The 23,501-nt window shown below is 46.4% G+C and overlaps 2 protein-coding genes across 7 annotated transcripts in view; one reads left to right on the top strand and one right to left on the bottom strand.

Annotated features, from left to right (window-relative positions):
* Positions 1 to 2,599, bottom strand: part of TTC3 (tetratricopeptide repeat domain 3) — a 119,888-nt gene extending 117,289 nt beyond the window's left edge. Inside the window, exon 1 of one of the 4 annotated variants that reach the window (XM_061424707.1) lies at positions 2,513 to 2,599. The gene's annotated coding sequence lies outside the window, so the exon portion shown is untranslated. Of the gene's footprint in view, positions 1 to 2,403; positions 2,489 to 2,512 lie in introns of those variants that run through there. The other 3 variants (XM_061424750.1, XM_061424703.1, XM_061424756.1) reach the window with 3 other exon arrangements.
* A 183-nt stretch (positions 2,600 to 2,782) lies between these two features.
* On the top strand, positions 2,783 to 15,567 carry PIGP (phosphatidylinositol glycan anchor biosynthesis class P). Of its 3 annotated transcripts, none has more exons than XM_061424765.1 (5): positions 2,783 to 2,922; positions 3,374 to 3,477; positions 12,267 to 12,339; positions 14,425 to 14,543; positions 15,371 to 15,567. In XM_061424765.1, the coding sequence occupies exons 2-5, from the start codon at positions 3,396 to 3,398 to the stop codon at positions 15,481 to 15,483; spliced, it is 387 nt and encodes a 128-aa protein (XP_061280749.1). In that variant the 5' UTR covers positions 2,783 to 2,922; positions 3,374 to 3,395; the 3' UTR covers positions 15,484 to 15,567. The 3 variants fall into 3 exon arrangements, with proteins under 3 accessions (XP_061280749.1, XP_061280764.1, XP_061280757.1); XM_061424780.1 differs by lacking the exon at positions 2,783 to 2,922 and adding an exon at positions 2,942 to 3,298; XM_061424773.1 differs by lacking the exon at positions 2,783 to 2,922 and adding an exon at positions 2,943 to 3,241.
* Positions 15,568 to 23,501: the final 7,934 nt, after the last annotated feature.

The raw sequence follows: 23,501 nt of genomic DNA, 5'->3' as shown, positions 1-23,501 counted from the left end.
TGGAAATCTTTATCTTACATCAACCATAGGAAGTACATTAGGTACAAAATAAATGTTCACTGCAATTAGTTTTATGAGAACCGAATGAGATAAAAGATTGAGTCAGCTCTGAGAGAGGAACCCATAGGCTTTACACAGGGCTAGAGCAGAAGCCAAGGTGGCTGTAGGCAAATTCAGCTGCAAGTTAAAGTTATAAGGAAGCTGGTCAGTAAAGAGGAGGCAAAAATGTAAGTCAGGTAACATAAAGGGTTTAGCAATAGTGTGAGGAAATGGGTGTCTTCACTCAGTACCACTCAGAGTGATGAGTTAGTGTAAGCACTTTGAGAGCTTCTGTGATATTTGGTTACATTGAAGATGCATACATCCTACTATGCAGCAAAACCCACTATTAGGTGTATTTTCTCAAGAAATTTCCAAACGTGCACAAAGCAGACAAATACAAAGATGTTCAAAGCAGGACTGTTTTTAGAGTCAAAAACCTTCAGAGTCCATCGGTAGGAAAACGGATTAGTAAACGGATCAGTAAATTATGGTATATTCATACAATGGAATTCTATATCAGCAATTAAAATGAACCAAACACAATTATCCAATTTATTCACATGTAAATCTGAAAATGTGATGCTGATCGAAAAAAGCAAGTTGCAAAAAGACACATATTGTTTAATACCATTAAAGTTTAAAATACACACTAAAAAACAACACTATATATTGTTAATGGATTCACCGTGATCAAAGTATAAAATATGCAAGGAAATATACACAAACCTAAACACGGTGACTACCTCTAGGAAAAGAGAGGCGGGAATGAGAGCACCTCCATATTTTGCAATTTTAGTTCTTTAAACTAAAAAGAGGATCTGAAGTAAATTCGGCAAAATAATTACATCTGTAAATCTCAGTCATGAACTGGTTAGATCCCACTCTGTATTCTACGTCTGAAACCTTCCAGAAATTGAAAAGAAACAAAATGCCAGAAAATGAGGCAAGAGTAAGAAAACTGAGCAAATGAACAGGGAGAAACAGAGACCAAAAACGCAGCCCTTGAGCGCAGAGCACGAACCTTTGACAAGCAAGAGGAGCAGCTGGGTTTCTAATATGTTTGAAGTTTCCTTCCCTGTGAAGCCTTGTAATAAATCCCATATCCCTTAGGATAAAACGCAAATTTCCTGCAATACAAAATGTACCTAACCAGAGCTGTAATTATGAGGAAATTGCTCCCAAAGGAGGATTGAAACCTGTAAGCTGTCTACCTTGTTTCTATCGCCAGGACCCTGGGCAGAAACCAAAAGAGGTCATTTATGTGAACGCCACAAAACACTTATGTGAACCGTTAAGTACCATCAAGAACGCCTAGGATTGGCTAGAACGTATTTGCCCAGCTGTCGCGTATACATATATTTTTTGGAAGGAGTCTGCCATCGAAGATCTTTGGGCATCTTAGGAGGCCTCTAAAAATGGTACGCCACACGGGTACCAAACAACATTCACCTACGCCTTAGGTCCATTTTTGGCCTCTGGTCCCTTATTCCGTCCCCAGAACAGGCTGATTCGACAGGCCACACTGGACATCCTAAACACTACGGAGCCGCTAGCCGGACCCCCCGGCTGTCCCCGCCTCTTCCCATTAGCGATGGGAGATAGGGGAGAGGATGCTTCGAAGAAGCGCAGCGAGCACTACGTTCAAGTCTCCCTCCCCCGACCCCCTCCCCGCACTCGGCAGCCATTCTCTCGAAAACAGGTGGCGCATTTGTAAAGAACGCAAAACACGGGGGAGGGGGGCGTGCAACAACGTTCACCAACACTCTCGAACGAAAACTCGCACCCCGGCGACCACGCACTCACTAGGAGCCAGGCGCGCGGGGACACGAGAGGACGCACCCCCGCGCGGGCGCTGCTGCAAGGGGGTCGGTCACGACTGCAGGCGGCGCGGCTACGCGCGCGGGGAGGGTGGGGGGGGCGAGGACCCCAAGAGAGGGGCTGTGACACCAAGGCGGAGGGGGCACCCACACAGCCGGGGCGTCCACGCCCGGGCCGGGAAGAATCGGCACCGACCCAAAGGGGCCGGGAGGGGAGACATCTCGCGTGTCCACGCGCGCTCGGGCCGTCGGACCCCCACAAGGCTAGCGGGGGTGTCACCCGCGCACCGACGGCAACGAGGGCGCGTGGGCGGCCTGGGGACGCGCACACACACAGGGGCTTCTCCCACCTTCGCACAGGAGCTCCGAAGGACCCACACTTGCAGAACAGGGAAATCAGACAAAAAAGACACACCTACTGGGGCCGACGACAGCGGCCACACACACATACACACACCCCGAACCGGCACCATCCACCTCTCATACACACACTACAGGCACCACAGCCAACGACGCGGGGCGACGCGCACACACCCACACTCACCACACACCCCCGGAGGGGGTGTGGAGGGCCTCTCGCCCCGGCCATCTCGGCTGCTGCGCGACAAGCTGACACATCCGGCAGCCCCGCCGCGCGCCAGGTGTGCACTCACCGGGGCTCGCAGCCCGCGAGCCTCGGACGCGGGCAGCCGCAGCCGCCGCCTCCACAGGCTCTCCACGTCAGCCGCCGGGCGGGCGGGCGGGCGCTAGCGGCCGGGCGGCGGCAGTGGGGCGGGGAACGTGCGTCACGTGAGCCGCAACGCACATGCGCCGTCGCGCACGCCCCTCCCCGTCCCCCGCTGCGAGCCCCGCGATTTCCCGCTCGCCCCCGCGCTCTCGAGCTGCTGACTGACCCGCGTCGCGGTGCGCTTGCGCGCGGGCAGGGTTTCCGTGGCGACCAGGCGGTTCGCTGTTTGTCCTCTTTCGCCCTCCTGCGGCTCCCCTAGTCCGCGCCTGCGCCGAGGCCTCGGCCCTGAGGTGGCCGAACGTGCCGCTGGGGGAGTCGGCGCTCGGAGGACCCAAGGTCGAGGGCCACCCCGCAACCCGGGGGCAACTCGAATGAGAAAATTGACCTATGAGACGGCAGGGCCCAGTTCTGGGTGTCGAGGCCCAGGCGGGAGGGCGCTTGGGCGCGGGCCCCCCCATCCGTCCTTGCCCTTTCTTCCCTGTTCTTATTGAGGCGAAGCCTGCAGAGTTGGGGTGGCGTTCAGTGCCACCCCCCACCCCCCACTGCAGGAAGTGCGCGCTTTAGCCCGTTGCTTGTGTGCGCGCGCACGTGAGGTTGGGGGTCTGGTTGCTCGTGCAGGCAACGTTTGGGTGATTGTGTGCACGTGTGCAAGCAGGTGTGTATCCTGTTTGGTTTACTGGAGAAACGCAGAGGCTGTGCCCATAGCAAAGCGGTGAGATAATAATAGACCCATAGTGAAAATGAGTGGATCACTGACAGATAACTTGTTTTTGTTTTCGCCCCACAGCATATCTAAAGCCACGGGGAAAATGGTGGAAAATTCACCGTCGCCGTTGCCAGAAAGAGCGATTTATGGCTTTGTTCTTTTCTTAAGCTCCCAATTTGGCTTCAGTAAGTACTCTCCTGATGGATGGCCAGGGCCTGTCTCTGATGTTAAAGGACAAGGAAATTATTCCGTTTGTTAGTAGAATGTGTACACATGAACTGTGATTCTTTCAACCTTTGTCTCTTTTTGAGAAAACCTGAAGAGACCTCTTGTCTCTTCAGCGTGTTCTATATGCCAGACATGAGCCTGAAAGATTTAATCTCAACAGATCTTTAAAAATGCCTCACCAGGAAGGATTGCAGAGGAAATGAAACCTGATCCCTGCCCTTAAGAAGGTCTTGGTTTTGTGGACAAGATAGAGGATTAAATCTCAGTTAATAGTATCTCAGTTGATACGTGCCTTGGGAACCTAATGAAGAGATAAGAAATCAAAATGGAAATTCAGGGAATTTGGCAATTCTGGCAATCTGGTGGTTAAGACTCTTGCGCTCTCACAGCCAAAGCTCAGGTTCGATTCCTCGTCACAAGGATAAGGCACTGAGGCAGTGCAGCCAAAAAAAGAAAGTCAGAGTTAATTTTTCTCCCAGGGACTTTATCTCCTACAGTAAGAAGGAAGAAGTGGGAAGGCCTTGAAGGGAAGCATGGTGAGGTTTGGAAAGGAGTAATCTGGTGTGGCCCCAGTGCAGCTGTGGGAGTTTGGGAGGAACAGGAATCAGGCTCCAGAAGTCCATCCTGGATCTCAGTCAGTCCTCATATGGTCCCATTTTACAGATAAGAAAGCTTGTTCTTTAAGACACCATATTTCCAGAGTCATACAGCAGGCCTCATGTCTCTCCCCAGAAGGATCTGAGAATTAGGGAGAAAAGTGGATGCCCAGAACTTTTTAGAATTTTGTGGACACCAGGCAGATGGAGTGGCCGTGCTTCTGAACACTAACTGCATCAGTATAGGCAACCAAGCTGTTGCCTAGGGCAGTCTATGAAGAAGTTATAGCTTGAGTCCAAATCCTGACTCCTCCACAGATTTGCTTTGTGGAGGACTGTTTGCATCTTCAATTCTTCAGATGCTTCATCTGTGGAAGGGTGAACATGTCTATTAAAAGCTAAGGAAGCATGAGACAGTCCTGTGAGATAGAAATTGTCATTAGTGTCTTCATTTTCAGATGAGAATATTGAGCACATGGGGCTTAAATAATGTGCCCAAGGTCACACCACTGGTAAATGATACAGCTAAAATTTCAATGCCGGCATACTGGGTTGATGTCACTGTTCTGGCCCTCTATGTCTGTTGTAAAGATAAATTGCCATCATTTATGCAGAGCACTTAAAGGAATATGTAGCGTAGGAACAGTAAGTACAGCTTTCCCCTGCAAAACTAGAGGTGGCTTGGATGGTAAAGAATCTGCCTGCAATGCAGGAGACCTGGGTTTGATCCCAGGGTCAAGAAGAGCCCTTGGAGAAGAGAATGGCTTACCCACTCCAGTATTCTTGCCTGGAGAATTCCATGGAGAGAGGAGCTTGGTGGGCAAAGAGTCAGGTACAACTAAGCGACTTTCAGACACACATATTCTTATGAAACCTTGGCGAGCCAAAATGGTATAAAATGAAGAGCACATTTGCTAACGCACAAAACTTGAGCTCATATACTCAATTTGATAAAGATACTTAGTTCAGGTAAAGATGCTCACAGACACAGTTCAAAGCTGTGGCGGCTTGACGCTAAGATGCTGAGTGTAGCCCTGGGAAAGGAGCTCGGACGAGCCACTCTACCTGCTCTGGGTGCGCACTGCTTCTACCACAGCTCCCTGCAAAACAGATGCAGAAAAGTTTTTTAGTAGAAGCAAAAATCCTCTTCAGATTTCCTTTGGTTAAAGAAAACATACTACTGTAGGTCTTTTCTAAGAGCAAAATGGCATAAAGTGGACTTTCAAAAAGTGGGGGCTACCTGTACTTCACTGGAGTGGGTTTCCATTCCCTTCTCCAGGGGAATTTCCTAACCCAGGCATTGAACCTGGGTCTCCTGCATTGCAGGCAGATTCTTTACTATCTGAGCCACCAGGGAAGCCCAATTAAACCTTAGCTGTGACTCTGATTGTTATCATCAATATCATCATTTTTGCAAATCTGTGTTCTATAGAGTATTTGAAGGATTAGAAACCATACAGATAAATAAAAGCAATGACTTTAATAAGACTTAACTCCAACAGGACCCACAATCACAAATTTTTTTTTTAATTGGAGGCTAATTACTTTACAATATTGTGGTGGTTTTTGCCATACATTCACATGAATTGGCCATGGGTGTACATGTGTTACCCATCCTGACTCTCCCTCCCCATCCCATCCCTCAGGGTCATCCAGTGCACCAGCCCTGAGCACCTTGCCTCATGCATCGAACCTGGACTGGCGATCTGTTTCACATATGATAATCTACATGTTTCAATGCTATTCTCTGAAATCATCACACCCTCGCCTTCTCCCACAGAGTACAACAGTCTGTTCTTTACTTCTGTGTCTCTTTTGCTGTCTCATATATACGGTCATCGTTACCATCTTTCTAAATTCCATATATATGTGTTAGTATACTGTATTGGTGTTTTTCTTTCTGACTTAATTCACTCTGTATAATAGGCTCCAGTTTCATCCACCTCATTAGAACTGATTCAAATGCATTCTTTTTAATAGCTGAGTAATATTCCATTGTGTATATGTACCACAACTTTCTTATACGTTCGTCTGCCGATGGACATCTAGGTTGCTTCCATTTCCTGGCTATTGTAAACAGTGCTGTGATGAACATTGGGGTACATGTATCTCTTTCAATTCTGGTTTCCTTGGTTTGTTTGCCCAGCAGTGGGATTGCTGGGTTGTATGGCAGTTCTATTTCCAGTTTTTTAAGGACTCTCAACACTGTTCTCCATAGTGGCTGTACTAGTTTGCATTTCCACCAACAGTGTAAGAGGGTTCCTTTTTCTCCGCACCCTCTCCAGCATTTATTGCACAACCAGAAATTAATTCCACAAATTTTTCTTTTGTGCTTACAATGTGCTGGGCACTGTTACTGACCAGAGATGAGCAGAACAGCCCCAGATTTCCTGCTCTCAGAGTCTGCATTCTGCTGGGAGGGAGATGGTCAATGGACAATTTACATAAGTAAAACATATAGAATGTCAGATGATAGTGTGTACCTTGGGGAGAAATTAAGCAAGAAAGAGGGTAAGGAATGGAAGCAGCTTGCTGTTATAAGTACAGCTGTCAGGAGGTGCCTCACTGACAGATGAGTTTTAGGCACAGACACAAAAAATGAGAGTTGCCATGGCAATGTTGAGAAAGAGCCTCTCAGACAGAGAACATCCAATGCAAAAGCCTAACGATGCCAGTGGTTTGAAGGAATTGATGGAAGTCATTAAACCTGAGACAGGGAGGCAGAAAGTAATCAGGGAGGTGAGAAGCCAGTACCCAGCAGCTTTAATAAAACACAGTGGTAGGTGCACAGGGGTTACACGAGTCTCTCTGTATGTTGAAATATTTACTGAATTTAAAAGCTAATTGTAGGGACTTCCCTGGCGGTCCAGTGGTTAATAATCCTTCCAATGCAGGGCACAATCCTCTGCTTAGGGAACGAAGATCCCATGTGCCACGAAGCAGTGAAGCCAGTGCGCCTCAACTAAGACCCAGACCAGATCAGATCAGTCGCTCAGTCGTGTCCGACTCTTTGCGACCCCATGAATCACAGCACGCCAGGCCTCCCTGTCCATCACCAACTCCTGGAGTTCACTCAGACTCACGTCCATCGAGTCAGTGATGCCATCCAGCCATCTCATCCTCTGTCGTCCCCTTCTCCTCCTGCCCCCAATCCCTCCCAGCATCAGAGTCTTTTCCAGTGAGTCAGCTCTTCGCATGAGGTGGCCAAAGTACTGGAGTTTCAGCTTTAGCCTCATTCCTTCCAAAGAAATCCCAGGGCTGATCTCCTTTAGAATGGACTGGTTGGATCTCCTTGCAGTCCATGGAACTCTCAAGAGTCTTCTCCAACACCACAGTTTAAAAGCATCAGTTCTTCGGCGCTCAGCCTTCTTCACAGTCCAACTCTCACATCCATACATGACCACAGGAAAAACCATAGCCTTGACTAGACGAACCTTTGTTGGCAAAGTAATGTCTCTGCTTTTGAATATGCTATCTAGATTGGTCATAACTTTCCTTCCAAGGAGTAAGGTCTTCCAGGGAGTAAGACCCAGACCAGACAGAGCCAAATAAATTAAATAATTAACTTAAAAAAAAAAAAAAAAGCTAATTGTCTTAATCTGTTTAGGCTGTGACAAGGTAGCTTAAACAATAGACATTTATTTCTCAGCTCTGGAGGCAGGAAGTCCAAGATCTGGATGCCAGCATGATTGGGTTCTTGGTGAAGGCCCTGATGTGGTTTACAGACTGTCACTTTCTTGTTGTGTCCTCACATGGTGGAGGACAAGAGCGCACAGCTCTGATCTCTTCCGGGTCTCAAGAGGACACTAATCCCATGATGGCGCCTGTCCCTCATGACCTCATCTATACCTAACTGCCTCTCAAAGGCCCTGCCTCCAAATCCACCACATTGGGGATTAGGGTTTCAATGTAATCATTTAGGGGGAGGGGCACAAATATTCCATCCATAACCGTAGTTGTAGACTGTGGTAATGGCTTTGAAGGAAATAAAGAGAAATGGCAAGGGAGTAAGAGGGTATGGCGTGCGGGTGGGACACAGCTGAAGAGCAAGCGATTGGGGAAAGCCTTTCTGCAGGTGATGTTTGAGCCAAGACAGGAAGCAAGCTAAGGAACCAAATGCACTGAAAGAGTCAGAGGAAGAACATTTCAGGCAGATAGCGCTCACTACAAGCTGAGTTACCCTGCTTCTGAAGGTTGTGTGAAGTGCAGACATGAGACGCCATCTGGAGCTGAAGCGTAGCGTGTAAGGACTGGACCTTGGAGGGGCAGGCAGGAGCCTGGTCGTTTTAAGTTCTTGCAAAGCCTAGGAAGGACTTTGGATTTTATTCTAAAGCCATCAAAGTTCAAAACTGGCAAGTGATGCCATCTGATCGGTATTTGGGGGGAAATCTCACAGTGCAGTGTGGAGAATCTTCAAGGTTGGAATTACTAGACGCCACTCTGAAAGCCTGGGAGTCCTCTTTGCTTGCACTTCTTCTCCTCCCCTACCTTGTTCATCTGCTCCTGCTATTGCGCTTGCTGGGGCCTCTCCTCCTCCACAGAAACATCTTAGATGCAGCTCTCACAGCAGCACGCTTGAGATCCAGGCCTGAACTCCCCAGATGAAAACCTCTGGAACCTGGGTAGTTATTTCTCTTGGTGTATGGGTGGGTGGGTGCGTGTTCAGTCATGTCCGACTCTTTGCAACCCCATGGACTGTAGCCCGCCAGGCTCCTCGGTCCATGGGATTTCCTCAGCAAGAGTACTAGAGTGGGTTGCCATTTACACCTCCAGGGAATCTTCCAGAAATACTCAATTATTCCCCTTGCCCAAAACATAAAGTTCACGTTCCTTGCCCACAGTCTTCATGATCTGGGACCCATTCACATTTCCAGCTGGTTTCTCACTGCTCAGAGCCTCCCACTGTATGCCCCAGCCACTCCAGGCTGCCTGGGGTTCCCCAGATACGTTGCTTCCCCTTCATGCTGTTAACCAGTGCTCTGACTCCTGCCTGGGAGGAACAGGCCATGGGTGAACACATGCCCTGAGTTCTTGTTCCATCTCAGTAACTGTTAGCTTTGAGACCTCGGGCAAGTGACTTAAATTCCCCATGACTTAGTTTTTTTCATCTGTGAGTAAGGAATAATCTTGGCACACACTTCAGAAGGGTCTGAGAGGGGTCACATAAGACAGTGCTCAGGAGGTTCCTGCCACTGCATCTGGCTCATGTCTTTCGCCCACAGGACTTGTGAGGATAGACACCACGTTTCATTTTTCTTTGGAGCCTTGACCTTTTCATAGCACCTAGCATATAGCAGATGTACAATAAATAGTCATTCATTTAATTAGTTAAACTAAGCAAGTTATTTCCGTTTATGAATTTGCCTTGTGTTTTTGCCACTATTTGTATTTCATTAACCTTGAAATCTTGAGTTGCAAAGCCCAATCCTTTCCAGCTTTTCCTTCTGCCATCCACCACCACACTCTCTTTTATTCCTAACACTCTCGCTGCAGCTCGTGGCCAGGAACACAGTTTTCTCGTTATTAATATTTCCTTCCTTCCTCACAACTGCAAGCCCAGCCATTAGCATTTTCATCTGCCTAACCCCCATTCATCCTTCAGGCCCCAGCTTAATGACTTCCTCCAGGAAATCTTTGCTGACCATTCACATCACTTCCATCACCACCACCGTGGGCTGAGGGCCGCCTTATGTGCTCCCGTATCATCTGCTGTTACTTGCTCATTAGCACTTACCACAGTGTATTGAAAATAGCAGTTTACTCATCTCTGGTCCTCTGCTTGGGGAGGGCAGAGGCCATCTCTTTCGGGTTCACCATTGTCTCACACTTCTGACATACAGAATTCTGTAATACATATCTGTTGAAAAAAATGTTAATCTTTTATCATAGTTGAGACAGGTGGTTTGAAATTTGTCTCTGGCACTTGGGCAGGGCTTCCCTGCTGGCCCAGATGGTAAAAAATCTGCCTGCAAAGCAGAAGACCTGGGTTCAATCCCTGAGTCAGGAAGATCCCCAGTGTTCTTGTCTGTAGAATTCCATGGACAGAAGAGCCTGGTGAGCTACAGTCCATGGGCTTGCAAAGAGTCAGACATGACTTAATGATAACACTTTAACATGACGTAACATGTCCAAGATACCAGTTCCTCATCTGTAAAACTAACATAATACCTCCTAGGATTGTTTTGAGGAAATGAAATAATACATGTAAAGTGCTCAGAGGGCTTTCCTGGTGGCTCAGTGGTGAAGAATCTGCCAATGCATGGGATCCAAGTTCAATCCCTGGGTTGGAAAGATCCCCTGGAGAAGGAAATGGCAACCCACTCCAGTATTCTTGCCTAGGGAAATCCCATGGACAGAAGAACCTGGTTGGCTGCAGTCCATGAGCTCTCAAAAGAATCAGACATGACTTAGCAATTCAACAACAATGACAAAATGTTTAGAAGTGTGCTTAGCCCAAAGTGAGTGCTCAGAGGTTGGCTGTTGTTATAACAGATACAGCAGTAAAGGCCACAGAAACTTGACGTGGCAATAAGACTGTGCTCTAGGAGATAAAGCATGTCATGAATCAGAACAGGGTAGATAAATTCACCTTTACGCCACTAATTGTCTGTCGTCGTTTCAACCCTGTAGGAATGAAGTGTAGAATACCTACTGCATATAAAGAAAATTGCTAGGTGCTATAAGAATTACAGCAGTTCTTAAGGCATAATTTCTGCCCTTAAATTGATTAAAATAGTATGAGTTAAGACATATTTTTGTAAATAGTATGGGTTAAGTGTGAATTGCATAAATTAAAACATCAGTTCAGTTGCTCAGTCATGTCCGACTCTTTGCGACCCCATGGACTGCAGCATGCCAGGCCTCCCTGTCCGTCACCAGCTCCCGGAGTTTGCTCAGTCTCATGTCCTTCAGGTTGGCGATGCCATCCAAACCATCTCATCCTTTGTTGTCCCCTTCTCCTCCCGCCTTCAATCTTTGCCAGCATCAAGATCTTTTCCAGTGAGTCAGTTCTTCGTATCAGGTGGCCAAGGTTTTGGAGCTTCAGCTTCAGCATCAGTCCTTCCAATGAGTATTTAGGACTGATTTCCTTTAGGATGGACTGGTTTGATCTCCTTGCAGTCCGAGGGACTCTAAAAGAGTTCTCCAAGACCACAGGTCAAAAGCATCAATTCTTTGGCGCTCAACTTTCTTTATGGTCCAGCTCTCACACCCATACATGACTACTGGAAAAACCATAGCTTTGACTACACAAACCTTTGTCAGTAAAGTAATGTCTCTGCTTTTTAATATGCTGTCTAGGTTTGTCATAGCTTTTATCCCAAGAAGCAAACATCTTTTAATTTCATGGTTGCAGTCACCATCTGCAGTGATTTTGGAGCCCAAGAAAATAAAGTCTGTCACTGTTTCCATTGTTTCCTCATCTATTTGCCATGAAGTGATGGGACCGATGCCATGATCTTAAGTTTTTTGAATGCTGAGTTTTAAGCCAGCTTTTTCACTCCTCTTTCACATGAATTAAGACATACTTGTTTTAAGTAAGACTTGTTTAGTTGGTATAGAGTTTCAGATTCACACGATGAAAAAATTCCAGAAATATGTTTAACAGCAGTGCAAATATATTTAACACTACTGAACATTACGCTTTCAAATGGTGTTTATGGTTTTTTAACCACAGTTTTTTAAAATGACTAGTAGGTCTTGCCCGGGAAATCTCATGGACAGAGGAGATGGTGGGCTACAGTCCATGGCATCACAAAGAGCCAGACACAACTTAGCAACTGAACAGCAGCGGCACACAGTCAGGCAGATTGTGATTTGGGAAAATAGTTCTGATGGAAATGTGCCGTAAAAGGGAGAGTAAGTGACCTAGCAATGTGGAGTATAGGATTTTGTAAAAAATTAAACTTTGTGTATAGAATAATAGTTGTAGATATTGAAACAATAAAGTCCATGGCTAAAGGAAAAAAAAAAAAACTCGTAGAAAGTAATTGTGCAAAGTGTTACAGAAATGGTACAAATAAGGAGGAAAAAAAGTCATTTCTCAGTTAATCAAGGAACGTTCAAAGGACCTTTTTTTACTTGAATCTTGATAAATCAGATGCATGCCTTACTGACCTTTTTTCCTTTTTTGTTTTCCCCCTCTTCTGCAGTACTGTATCTTGTGTGGGCTTTTGTTCCTGAATCTTGGCTAAACTCCTTAGGCTTAACTTATTGGCCTCAAAAGTAAGTTTAATATATTTCTTAAATAAAGTGAGAGTATATCAGTGTTGTTTTGAAGGATCAGATTTTTCCTCAAGACTTTTTCAAATCTTATATTTAATCTTTTAAGATCTGCACATAACCATATAGAAACGTAAAGCTTTAAAAAAATCATTATTGATATGTTTCTGCTTAAAGATGGTGGGCTGAATGTACATCTCTATCTCCACTTCCTTCCAAAATCTTCATAAAATAAGCCTATAATAAAAAATAATTGTTAAAATATAAACCCACAGGAGCAAATAAAGGGACAGGAGAGATGTATCAATAAAATCTGGGAAGTGGATTGCAGACAGGTAGAGAGGTACCTGACTTAGTTCCCACTGTCCCACGTCAGTCATGCAGGAGGCAGCCAGAGCCTCTGTGCCCACACACAGAGGCCCAGACATTGGAAGTGTGGCTACCTCTTTACATTGTATTTCTTGTTCAGGCTGAAACAGTGTTTAAAGAGCATTTGGCCCTCCAATCCTCCTCAGCCTTTAAAGCTGAGAGACAAACCCTCCCCTGCAGAAGGAGTTTTACACTCTGGAAAGACTGAATTGAGCCTGTAATCTGGGGTACTCTAGGTCTGTGTAGGCACCTTACTGAAAACAGGAATAAGTGAGAATCTGCTTTGCTGAAGTGTGAGTCCTCCCAAGCACCTGTCCTACCTCCCACCTCCTCCCAGCAAGATCGGAGGGTTCTCCCTGAGAAAGCTGGCTCAAAGGCTTCTGAAAACGAGAGGTCCACCAGGGCAATGACCAGGTCTCCCGTAGTGAGGGTCATCAGTTGGCCATTCCAGTCCGCATACGCACAGTGTTTCCAATTAACTTGTTAGTACTTCATCTGTATTTCTTCAATGTTTCCCCCGACATGTCCTCTCCCCGTACTTCATATGTAAATGTGAGTGGACAACCACAACTTACCAGACATGAAAAGAAAGCCTCTAAAATGAAATAAAAGAGAAAAAGCAAAAGAAACTTGAAAGAAATGGAGATAATGCAAAGAACAAAAGAAAACGTTAACAAAATCCTCAGAGATAAGAAAAGAGTATAACTATGAAGCAACAGAATGCTATAAATAAAAAATGTTCAGAGAATTACTGCATAGAAATTATAACTATGATAACCAAAATTAACATTTTAATTGAACATTTAGAAGAAACACCAAAAGTGATCTCCAGAAAGTAGAATGCTATGCTATGCTAAGTCACTTCAGTCGTGTCCGACTCTGTGTGACCCCATAGACGGCAGCCCACCAGGCTCCCCCGTCCCTGGGATTCTCCAGGCAAGAACACTGGAGTGGGCTGCCATTTCCTTCTCCAGTGCAGGAAAGAGAAAAGTGAAAGGGAAGTCGCTCAGTCGTGTCCTACTCTTAGTGACCCCATGGATTGCAGCCTAACAGGCTCCTCCGTCCATGGGATTTTCCAAGCAAGAGTACTGGAGTGGGGTGCCATTACAGTATAGCAAAACAGAAAATAGAGACAAGATGAGAGAAGTAAAACAGCAAAAAATCCAAGTCTTAGAAGTTCCAGAAAGAGAAAATGGCAAGAAAGAAAGAAATTACACACCAATAAAACATGAGAGCATTTGACATGCTTAAATGTATCGAGAGGCATATTAGAATCTGTCAGAGAATTTGAGGATTGATTATTGATAGGCACATGGAAAACCAAGCAAACAGACTAAAAGTGGTAACTACTACAAAAAATTGTACAAGACGTAAAATAATATATTACGGTGCTCAGTTGCAAACGTTATTTATATAAACATTTTCATGTCCATATTACCAAGTTCAGAGAAAATATCTGAAGTTGAAAACAAATCAAGAAGCAATGAATGATATGAGAATGTTGTATAGAAAAGAGGAGGTAAACGCCAAAAGAAACAGCTCCCGTGCCCGAAAACAAGAGAAGCCCACTTTCCACAACTAGAGAAAGGCCAAGTGTAGCAGTGAAGACCCACCATAGCCAAAAGATAAACTTTAAAAGTGTGTTAACTTGGTGATGGACTCTTGAGAACTGCAGCTTTCTGTGAAGTCTGTTGCCTGTTTTAACATTCTCTTCTGCAGGTATTGGGCCGTTGCTCTGCCTGTGTATCTCCTCATTACCATAGTCATCGGTTACGTCCTCTTATTTGGAATAAACATGATGAGTACCTCTCCACTTGACTCCATTCATAATATCACAGGTAAATTTACATCCGAGGAAAGTGCTAGGGGAGGCAGGAGCGGGTATTAACACTTTTATCAAGAGAAGCGACCAAAAGCAGGCTACGGCAAGTGACACATGGTCGCAGTAGAAAGGACCTTGGAGAAATAGATCAACAGTTACACCAGAGAAAGTGGTCACAGGGCACAAATAAGCTTTTGTGAAAACACTGTTTAATAGCGCTAGTTAACAGCCACAAATATGTAATGTGTTCCCTGGAAACTCTGCGAGAAATTTCTGTCATCCTAAACAGGCTGTGCAGATCCAGGAATGACAGAAGAGGTCCCTGCAGACTCTGTCTCTGGGAGGAAGAACTTGGGTGGCGGGGGGAGGGTGTCCTCGGGGTCACTGTGTACCCCAGACACAGTTATGTGGTCAGAAGAGTCACAGGTAACCTACTGTGTTCCCTGCATGTTTGGTTGGAATTACAGCAGATAGACAGTTTGTACAAAGAGGGGAAATTGTAAAGTTTATATGAAGGATTGTACCAAATAGTTTCATAGTTTTGGGGTGTTGGTGTAATTCTGTTTCTGTGAGCAATGTGCGATGGGACTTGAATCATCATTGTACAGTTGAATGAAACAATTTCTTATCCAAGTTAGAGGTTGCAAAAAGTGCTTTGCTGGTTTTTATTCTAATTGGGACATTTCTTCTAAAAAGAGGATTTGAGGGGCCTTTTAATTACATCACACAGGGTATTTGTCCTTATCCAGACGTTAGCCCAGTACACTACATGGTGGGTCTGCACAAGCACAGAGACTGTTGAAGAGATTACTTGGATAAACAGAGCCTTTTGTCTTCTTACAGATAACTATGCCAAAAACCAGCAGCACAAGAAAGACCAAGAAGAGGCCATCCCAGCGCTAAGAGATATTCCTATTGGTGAAGTAAACCAAATGTTCTTTCTTGAAGCTAAATAACTTTACACCAAGAACTTAATTGTATGTGGACTAATACCAAACATTTATTATAAATTTTTGACATAAAGGTTTGAACCATACTAATTTAGACTGTCTTTCGGATTAATATCCAGTGTTGAAATGTAAAAAAAAAAAAAGTAGGTTGAACTTCTTTTATATTAAGTTCTAATAATATTATAAATGTTACCAAATAGTAGTTACTAATGGACAGAAGAAATATTGCATTACTATATGGCAAAAAGGCATTCACGTTGTAATTTTCAAAGGGCAGTTATATCCTGCCCACTGTTTGTTCTTCGAAGCCCAAAATTCAAACTCTCAGACTTTGGAGGAGACATTTAATGTGTCCTCACCGTCCGATATGTGTCTAAGGGACAACTACGTGGGTGGTCAGGGAGGGCTGCTGAGAGGAGACAGCTGGGGTTGAGATTTGATCGGCAGAATCAGTCGTCATTTAGGAATATGAGCAGGGCAGGAAGGAGCTTTCTGTACTGAACAGCCAGGGCAGAGACCTGCCGGTTGAAGGAGCTTGTAGTGGCGTACGGCCCGCAGGCCAGCAGGGGGCCTCGTGCTTGCTTGCTGCGGGAGGGCGTGAGCATTGTGTGGGCCCACGTGAGATGTCAGGTTTACCTGTCACTATGATGGGTGTGAGGCACTTTAGATACTGAACCATCGGGAGGTTTTAAGGAAGAGTGACGTGGCCCCATCTGTGTCTTTAAAAGCCACTCGGGGGAGGTCCCTGGCAGTCCTGTGGTTAGGACTCTTGCACTTTCACTGCAAAGGGCGCAGGTTCAGTCCCTGGGGAACTAAGATCCCACGAGCCACAAGGCCCAGCCAAAAAATAAATAAATAAATAAATACATATATATATATAAAAGCCACTGGGTAGTGAATGGAGGCTGGATTCAGAGGGGGACTTGGGGTGGGGCAAGACTGTGGACGTAAGGAGACTGGTCAGGAGACTATTGTGTTAGTCCAGGCAGGAAGTGCTTGCAGAGGGGTGGCAGTCGGGCTGGGGAGGAATGGGTAGCTTTGTAGCATTTGTTGGTGACACAGCTGGATCTGGTGGTTCAGGGTAGGCAGGTCACGAGAGGAGTTGTGGATCAAGGGTCACTCCTAGGTCTTTTTGAGTTAAGGAACTGAGGAGATGATCGTGCCTTCCACTGAATCAAGCAGATTTGGGGAAGTACTCTTGAAGGGGTTGGAGGATTTGGTATACACATTAGTTTGAGTAACTCTGCCGGGGCGTCCCAGGTGGTGCTAGTGGTATAAAAAGCTTGCCTGCCAATGCAGGAGACGTAAAGAGACTGGGGTTCAATCCCTGGGTCAGAAAGATCCCCTGAAGAAGGGAATGGCAACCCACTCCAGTATTCTTGACTGGAGAATCCCAAAGGCAGACAGACCTGGCAGGCTACAAGTGCACAGGGTCACAAGGGTCAGACACAACTGAGGCAACTTGGCACGCACACATGCCATACTAGTGTCTGGGTATGTCTCACATAAGGTGAAGAATTTTAGATGGAAGTAAGTTTGAAAAAACATAAACCATACGCAATTTAGCAAGAGTGTACTCACAGTTGGCCAGTGGGACCAAATCTAAATTCATCCAGTATTCAAGGCCACGTAACTTTCGATAACTTAAATCTCTACACCAGTTTGGAGACACTTTTTCACTTATGCAAATTTAACTATGCTTTACTACAAACAGGAAAGAAAAGAAAAACTACTAATTTTCAATAGTTGGGAAAACTAGAACTTTCATACTGACATGTAAGTTCTGGAGAAGGCAGTGGCACCCCACTCCAGTACTCTTGCCTGGAAAATCCCATGGATGGAGGAGCCTGGTAGGCTGCAGCCCATGGAGTCGCTAGAGTCAGACACAACTGAGTGACTTCACTTTCACTTTTCACTTTCATGCATTGAAGAAGGAAATGGCAACCCACTCCAGTGTTCTTGCCTGGAGAATCCCAGGGACGGCAGAGCCTGGTCGGCTGCCGTCTGTGGGGTTGCACAGACTCGGACACGACTGAAGCGACTTAGCAGTGACTTAGCAGCCTTATCCCTGCCTTGTAGAGGCGTGAGCTGGATGCTGTGAAGGTGCTGTTTCTGTCCTCTAGTGAGTCCCAGTTCCCAAGTCAGTTTATGGTAAGGGCATGTCACCACACTTAAGAGCAGTTTGAAGGGACCAGCCAACTCTGTCAGGGGTAGAGTGGTTGATAAACTGTGTCCTGTTTATACAGTGGAAAACCACACAGCCCTGCAAACACGAAAAATTACTGCTCTACCTAGCAACGTGAGTGAACATCACAGGTACAGTGTTGGGCATAAAAAGCCAGACATAACAGAGTACGTGTATACTGTGTGATGCCATTTATATGGAGGTCAGAATCAGGAAAAACTAACCTACGGTGATAAACATTAGAATAGTGGAGTGAACTAGGAGAGGCTTCCCTGGGGCTCAGTGGAAAGACTCTTAACTGCAATACAGAAGATGCAGGAGGTATGGGTTCAGTCCCTGGGTTGGGAAGACCCCCCTGGAGAAGGAAATGGCCACCCACTCCAGTATTCTTGCCTGGAGAATCCCATGGACAGAGGAGCCTGGAGGGCTGTCGACCATGGGGTCACAGAGAGTCGGACATGACTGAGTGACTAAACCACAACAAAAGAGCAGTACTGTGCCCCATCCCCAGAGATTTTGACTCATTGGTCTGAGCTGGGGCACAGGCTGGGGTAATCTTTAACATCTCCCAGATGCTTATAACTTGCAGCCAGGATCGGAACTTCTGCCTTCACCAACTGGACTTGACTGAGCCTGGGGTCAGCCAGGGGAATGGCCATTCACTTTGGAAGAGAGAGTGGCAGTTAACAGAGCTGTCCTCTCCCGACCAAACTATGGGCTGTGATTCTTTTGAAGGTCACGATCAGTTTAGTGCAGTGATTCTCAGCCTTTTTTATTTTCTCTCCCTCCTCTTTTTAAATCTCAAGACTCCTTTATATTTGGGTAAAGACCCAAAGATATTTTGTGTACGTGGATTACATTTAGAAATGAAAATAGAAATGTTAAAAGTATTGGTTTATAAATAATAAGCCTATTAAATTTTGTTGTATTTAATACTTTATTTAAAAAAATAACTATATTTTCCAGAACAAATTTAGTGAGATGAGTAGAATTGTTTTACATTTTTGTGAAGCTATTTAGCATCTGGCTTAAAGACAGACAGCTGGGTTCTCAGACCTGCATCTGCAATCTGTTCTGATACCACACGCCCTAAACCTCTGGAAGATTCCACCGAACACTCAGAATGGGTGTGAAGAAGACAAATAGCATCTTAATGTTATTACGAAAATGGTTTTGACCTTACAGACCCCCTGAAAGGGCTTCCCCAATGGCTCAGGGATAAGGAAGCCACCTGCAATTCAGGAGACTCAGAGAGGCAGGTTCAATCTCTGGGTCAGGAAGATCCACTGAGGAAGGAAATGGCAACCCACTCCAGTATTCTTCAGTAAAGAATCTGCCGGCAATGCAGGAGACTCAGGTTCGATTCCTGGGTCTGGAAGATCCCCTGGAGAAGGGCTAGGCTACCCACTCCGGTATTCTTGCCTGGAGAATCCCATTGACAGAGGAACCTGGGGGGCTACAGTCCATGGGGTCGCAAGAGTTGGACACGACTGAGTGCCTTTCACTTCACTTTCACTTCCAGTATTTTTTTTAATAAATTTATTATAATTGGAGGCTAATTACTTTACAATATTGTAGTGGTTTTTGCCATATATTGACATGAATCAGCCATGGGTGTACCTGTGTCCCACTGTCCCAAACCCCCCTCCCACCTCCTTCCCCATCCCATCCCACTGGGTCGTCCCAGTGCGTGGGCTTTGAGGGCCCTGTCTCATGCATCAAACCTGGCCTGGCAATCTGTTTCACATGTGGTAATATACATGCTTCAGTGCTGTTCTCTGAAATCATCCCACCCTCACCTTCCTCCACAGAGTCCAAAAGTCTGTTCTTTGTATTTGTGTCTCTTTTGCTGACTCACATATAGGGTCATTGTTAACCATCTTTCTAAATTATATATGTGTGTGTGTGTGTGTTAATATACTGTATTGGTGTTTTTCTTTCTGGCTTACTTCACTCTGTATAATAGACTCCAGTTTCATCCGCCTCATTAGAACGGACTCAAATAATTAGAACGGACTGAGTAATATTCCATGTGTGTATGTACCACAGCTTTCTTATCCATTCATCTGCCTGTGGACATCTATGTTGCTTCCATGTCCTAGCTATTTTTAATAGTGCTGCGATGAACATTGGGGTACACGTGTCTCTTTCAGTTCTGGTTTTCTCGGTGTGTATGCCCAGCAGTGGGATTGCTGGGTCATATGGCAGTTCTATTTCCAGTTTTTTAAGGAATCTCCACACTGTTCTCCATAGTGGCTGTACTAGTTTGCATTCCCACCAACAGTGTAGGAGGGTTCCCTTTTCTCCACACCAGCATTTATTGTTTGTAGACTTTTTGATAGCAGCCATTCTGACCGGCGTGAGATGGTACCTCATTGTGATTTTGATTTGCATTTCTCTGATAATGTCACTTCCAGAATTCTTGCCTAGAGAACCCCCATGGACAGAGGAGCCTAGAGGGCTACAGTCCGTGGGGCCGCAAAGAGTCGGACAGGACTGAGCAACCAACACTTTCACTTTTCACCCCCTGAAAAGACTGCACTTGGAGAACCACTGGTTAGTGGACCTCAACTCAAATGTGTGTGTGTGTGTATGTGTGTGTACTCGAGTAGAATACATTATAGCAGAATGCATTGCACTTGGTTAATAGCTTGATTGAACAACTCTTGTGGTCACTTGGGATCGTCTCTGTCCCACCTCTTACTGGGGCCACTGAAGCTGCTCTGACCAGGTCCACACAGGTGCCACCTGACCGCTCCCCCTGGAAGCGGAGGGAGTTGACGCCCACAGGACACGTGGGCAGGCGTTAGGCTCCCCTAGAGCTGGTTCTCCAGTACTCTTGCTTGGAAAATCCCATGGATGGAGGAGCCTGGGAGGCTGCAGTCCATTGGGTCGCTGAGGGTCGGACACCACTGAGCGACTTCACTTTCACTTTTCACTTTCCTGCATCGGAGAAGGACATGGCAACCCACTCCAGTGTTCTTGCCTGGAGAATCCTAGGGTGGGGAAGCCTGGTGGGCTGCCGTCTCTGGGGTCGCACAGAGTCGGACACAACTGAGGTGACTTAGCAGCAGCAGCAGAGCTGGTTCTAAGCCGCCTTTCCTGAGCTCCAGGCAGGCCGGGTGAGCCTGAGCTGCGGTTACCGTGGCAACGGTGAACTCGGGGTGAGCTGGTCCTCTTTGTCTTGCTCCCTTTCTATCTCCTCCTCCCTAGTGTCGCTTTGCAGACAGCCTGCCTACACAGGCCTCTGTTGCAGGCTCTGCCTTCAGGGGAGCCTGGGGCTGACAGATGTGTATTTTGTAACAGTGTTGCTTCAGTTATAGGGCCATGATGTCTGATGCACTGGCCTGCTGCATGTCATAAGGAAAACGTTGGGAAAACCCTGTGTTTTGCAGTCAGCTGAACATAACGTGAAATATTCCAAATAGAAAATATCTATCAGAAGAAAACGTTGTGATTTTAACAAGACCCCCTCCAGTAATTAGATCCGCAGTGAGAGTTAGAAGTTCAAATATGAAACTACCTATGAAAAGCCAACAGCATTTAAATCCAAAATACTGCCCTCCCTTATTTCTTGACCCACCCTCCTTTAGTCGGAAGGGTCTCCACCAGGAGCTTGGATTTTCTGCTGCCAAGGCTTTCATTAGAACAAGTCTGACTCCTTAAGCAAACAGAGTTGGCCAAAAATGTATATAAGGGCTTCCCCGGTGGCTCAGTGGTACAGAATCCACCATCTGCCAATGCAGGAGACCCAGGTTCGATCCCTGGGTTGAGAAGATCCCCTGGGGAAGGAAGTGGCAACCTACCCCAGTATTCTTGCCTGAAACATTCCATGGACAGAGGAACCTGCTGGGCTACAGTCCATGGGGTCGCAAAGAGTCAGACATGACTGAGATGACTTAGCACACATGTTTTGTATATTGCACTTTTTCAAAAAGTCAGAAGGACATAGCATATTACTGGCACCTTGCCTTAGAAAACCCAACTAAGTCAACTGCTGCAGGAGTTACCTCAGAACCCAGCATACTGGATGGTACTGTCCCCTACTTGTCAGTAACTGCTGTGCAGCTGTGGGGAACATGGGGGAGCATGGCTGAAAAGAAGCAGTTCCTGATTTGTCTTCCCAGCTTTCGGGGCAGGCTGGGCAGTTGTCAGACGCTCAGATCACTCAGCATAAAACCTAACTGGAAGGGGCTTTCCTGGTGGCTCAGTGGTAAAGAATCCACCTGCCAACACAGGAGACATGGGAAGATTGCGGGACAACTGGACCCCTGTGTCACAACTGCTGAGCCCACGTGCGCAACTACTGAAGTCCAAGCACCTGGAGCCCACGCCCGCAATAAGAGAAGCCACTGTGAGAAGAAGCCCCCGCACCGTGACTAGAGAGGAGCAACCCGAGAAAGCCCACTCAGCAATGAAGACCCAGAGCGACCATCAGTTCAGTTCAGTTCAGTTCAGTCGCTCAGTCGTGTCTGACTCTTTGCGACCCCATGAGTCGCAGCACGCCAGGCCTCCCTATCCATCACCAACTCCTGGAGTTCACCCAGACTCACGTCCATTGAGTCGGTGATGCCATCCAGCCATCTCATCCTCTGTCGACCCCTTCTCCTCCTGCCCCCAATCCCTCCCAGCATCAGAATCTTTTCCAATGAGTCAATTCTTTGCATGAGGTAGCCAAAGTACTGGAGTTTCAGCTTTAACATCACTCCTTGCAAAGAAGCCATAAATAACAGCCATAAATAACATTTTTTTAAAAAACCCTAATTGGGTTAACTGTTGGCCCTGTCTGGGCTTCCCAGGTGGCACTAGCAGTAAAGAACCTGCTTGCCAATGCAGGAGACACGAGATGCAGGTTCGATCCCTGGGTCAGGAAGATCTCCTGGAGAAGGGAATGGCAACCCACGCCAGTATTCTTGCCTAGAGAACCCCATGGGCGGAGGAGCCTGGCAGGCCACAGTCTGTGGGGTTGCAAAAGAGTCGGACACAACTGAAGCGACTTAGCATGTGGCCCTATTTACTACCTGGAAGTGGGCAGAAATTTATTTATCCCACGCTTTCTAACTGGGATGTTGTTGTAATATGTTGTTGTTGCTGCTGCTTAGTCACTCAGTCATGTCCAACTCCTTGCAACCCCGTGGACTTTGTGAGCCCGCCAGGTTCCTCTGTCCATGGGAATTCTCCAGGCAAGAATACTGGAGTGAGTTGCCATGCCCTTCTCCAGGGGATCTTCCCAACCCAGAGATCAAACTCAGGTGTCCCTCATTGTAGGAAGATTCTTTACCGTCTGAGCCCACCAGGGAAGCCTAGTCTAAGTCAAAAGAGACAACAAAAGTGCATTATCCAAAGGACAGCACTTTGAGATAGCCACCAAGTGGGGCTGGATACCCAGGGATGGCTGGTGTCTTGGGGTCACCAGTATGGATTGATGACCAGGACTAAATACTCGCTCCCCACACCATACCCCATCACCACAAAAGTCCCAGGTGTGCCAGAGATGTGATGGAAACCTCAGGGACCTAGGAAGCCACGGTGTCAGAAATGATGACTAGAGAAAACACAGTTGTCGTTCCTGAACAAGCGCATTCGTAGGCCAAGATTTCTTCTGTTCCCATGACCCAGAGGAAAAACTCTTTCCAGTACTTCGATGCCTGTCTTGGGCTATTTCTGCAAATCCAGAGTGTCCAAGCTCTGCTTGGGGTGGGCCACGGTCGCAGAGGGTCACGTGGCCAGGGCTGATGACGCCAGCCTCACAGTGACTCACACTCCAATTGTGCCGATTGTGTTATTCAGCCTGTTCTGGGCCCCACCCCCGCACAGCAGAGGGGCAGCTGTGAGTCAG

This window comes from Bos javanicus, chromosome 1, assembly GCF_032452875.1.
Source record: "Bos javanicus breed banteng chromosome 1, ARS-OSU_banteng_1.0, whole genome shotgun sequence".
Classification (NCBI taxonomy): Eukaryota; Metazoa; Chordata; class Mammalia; order Artiodactyla; family Bovidae; genus Bos; species Bos javanicus.
The sequence above is the reverse complement of the archived record's forward strand: the minus strand, read 5'-3'. Positions and strand labels throughout refer to the sequence as shown.

Coding starts and splice junctions, on each gene's coding strand:
- PIGP (XM_061424765.1), top strand. CDS start 3,396: ATGGTGGAAAATTCACCGTCGCCGTTGCCAGAAAGAGCGATTTATGGC. Junction 12,340..14,424: donor TTAACTTATTGGCCTCAAAA/GTAAGTTTAATA, acceptor TCTCTTCTGCAG/GTATTGGGCCGTTGCTCTGC. Junction 14,544..15,370: donor CTCCATTCATAATATCACAG/GTAAATTTACAT, acceptor GTCTTCTTACAG/ATAACTATGCCAAAAACCAG.